Here is a 2,196-nt window from a genome sequence, read left to right as displayed (position 1 = left end):
GAGGAAGTCATGTGACATCAAAGTCATATGGCAGGAAGAGGGGGAGCAAGAATTAGGATAAAACCATTAAACCCAACCCCCCCGCAATGTACATCATTAAAGCAATTAAAGACAAATTACGCACAAAACATAAAGACAGCAATTTTTGGTACCCGCGGATAGAGCGTCAGACTAAGATTTGGGTGACCCAGGTTCAAATGCCCACTGAGTCACAAGCCCCTCCCATGTCGGCCTGCACCAATAACTCAGGATTCCTGTTTCTTAAAGTGGCCAACCAGAGGTTTCCAGGAAGACCCAAAGCAGGAAGGTCTCCTCTCACCTTTGACTCCACCTCCCTCAAACATTACAATAGTATTGCCTCTGAGGTTCCGTTCAGCTACTCTGTCCAGTATTAGTTGCCTAAATTTAAAATATTTGTATTCTACCACCCTCCCAAAGGGCTCCAGTAGACACTGACAGACCCCTAACTTTTTATTTCCTCTTTAAAGCTATCCAACTAGGCGGACCCACACTTAGTCCCTGGAACTGTACTCAGGACCAAACACCAGACAGGAGTGAGCCATTGCCTCTTACCCAGGTACCCTTGCTGCTCCAACCACACACGGGAAAGCTGCAGGGCCAGAGCGGCGTTTGAACGCTGATGGTCGCCGGCCAACCCCAGCCGAAGGGGCTTCTCTTCCTTTTCAAAGGCCTCCAGGTCTGGGCACAGGTAGAGAGGACACTGCGGAAGAAAGGGCTGCCAGTTAACAATGCCAGCCAACAATGCCAGCCTAGCTGGAAATCCTGGAAGGATGAAACACCACACGCCAGGGACTTGACCGACTTCACTACGGTCCGGGGGAACAGCCGAGCCTTTCAAACCCAGGTGACACAGGTACCTATGCTTCCAGCTTCAAAAAACAATGGGAACTGAAGGTCTACAGAGGGGTGAAGGATGCATCCATCTTGCGAAAGATTTCTTACCGAGTTCCTCTGGGCTTGTTCTTTCAGAACTTCCAAGGGCCGGTCTGGCTGGGGCACTGTGAGCGCCGGCACTCCTGGCTACAAGTGAAGCCAAGAAACGAACAGTCAACGACCTTACAATATAGCTTGCGGTCAGTGTTCCCTCTAAGCTGAGTTGGTGTGGGCTAGCTCACAGTTTTTGAGCCTCCGGCTCACACATTTTCGTCTTCGCTCAGGAAGGATGGGGCTCCAGAGCAAACTGATCTTATGCAGCAGCCAGATCGCTTGCTCACAACTTTAAAGCCAGTCGCTCACAAAGCAGAATTTCTGCTCAGAAGACTCCACAGCTTAGAGGGAACATTGCTTGCGGTTACAAGGTAAGTGGGTAGGAAAAGCCTGTCCCTAGTCCCAGAGGCAACTGGGCCAGAAGCTCCTACATTCTGCAGCATTCCATGGAAGGAGAGAGGGCCTTCATCTATATCGGGGTCCCTATTGTGGTGCCTGGGGGCGCTACAGCACCTGCCCAACACCTTTCCTGGTGTCCACCAAGTGTTTTAGAGAGTGAGAGAGGCCAGGAGGGCTTTTTACTCAGCACGGCTTCTGATTGATCTCCAGAGATTCCATCAGGGCTGTGAAGATTTTTGTTTTTAAAAAACGTCGCCTTGGCAGCAGCTGCCACCACAGCACAAAGATCTTCACTGTGTGACTGAAGGGAAGCTGTGGCGGCCATTTTGTGGCTGGCTTTGCCTCCTGCAGCAGCCATTTTGTAGCTGCAGCCATCACGCGGTGTCCAAATTCCAAAGTTGCCCATGAGCTCAAAAAGATCTGGGACCACTGATTTACACAGACTCAACGAGGCAGCATTCCGCATCTCTAAAGCAAAAATCCCCAATGATATTAGCTTGTATTTTTAATTTCTAGGCCTCACGAGTATAGAACTAAACGGGCCAGTAAACATCAGGAAATTAAGAGGCTCACAGTTTGTGGTTATTAAAGAAGGGTCTTCTTCATTAATTGTAGTCTGAGGCTGTTCTTTACGGTCTGTCTGACACTATTCTCGGCTACAAGCACTGCTGCTTATGTCCAATGGTTTGCTATTAACGGCTTGGTTTTCTGTATATTGTGGTTTTTCCCTGTAAGCCGTCTCGGGACTCTGAGGAGGTGGCACAGAAACATTCTAAATAAATACATAAACATTATCTTTCCGCCACCCACACACGTTGCTTGTGCCCATTCTAGGAGCCTCTTTCCACA

General features: G+C 49.2%; 1 protein-coding gene across 1 annotated transcript in view; it reads right to left on the bottom strand.

Moving 5' to 3' along the window:
• FPGS (folylpolyglutamate synthase) overlaps nucleotides 1–2,196 on the bottom strand; it is a 46,826-nt gene that overhangs the window by 18,566 nt on the left and 26,064 nt on the right. Inside the window, exons 10-11 of the mRNA XM_015412366.1 lie at nucleotides 964–1,041; nucleotides 574–721 (exon numbers count right to left, since the gene is read on the bottom strand). Coding sequence (XP_015267852.1) covers nucleotides 574–721; nucleotides 964–1,041 — 226 coding nt within the window. The remainder of the gene's footprint in view (nucleotides 1–573; nucleotides 722–963; nucleotides 1,042–2,196) is intronic.

The sequence above is a fragment of the Gekko japonicus genome, unplaced genomic scaffold (assembly GCF_001447785.1).
Source record: "Gekko japonicus isolate JY-2015 unplaced genomic scaffold, Gekko_japonicus_V1.1 scaffold4483, whole genome shotgun sequence".
In the NCBI taxonomy this organism is placed as follows: Eukaryota; Metazoa; Chordata; class Lepidosauria; order Squamata; family Gekkonidae; genus Gekko; species Gekko japonicus.
The sequence above is the reverse complement of the archived record's forward strand: the minus strand, read 5'-3'. Positions and strand labels throughout refer to the sequence as shown.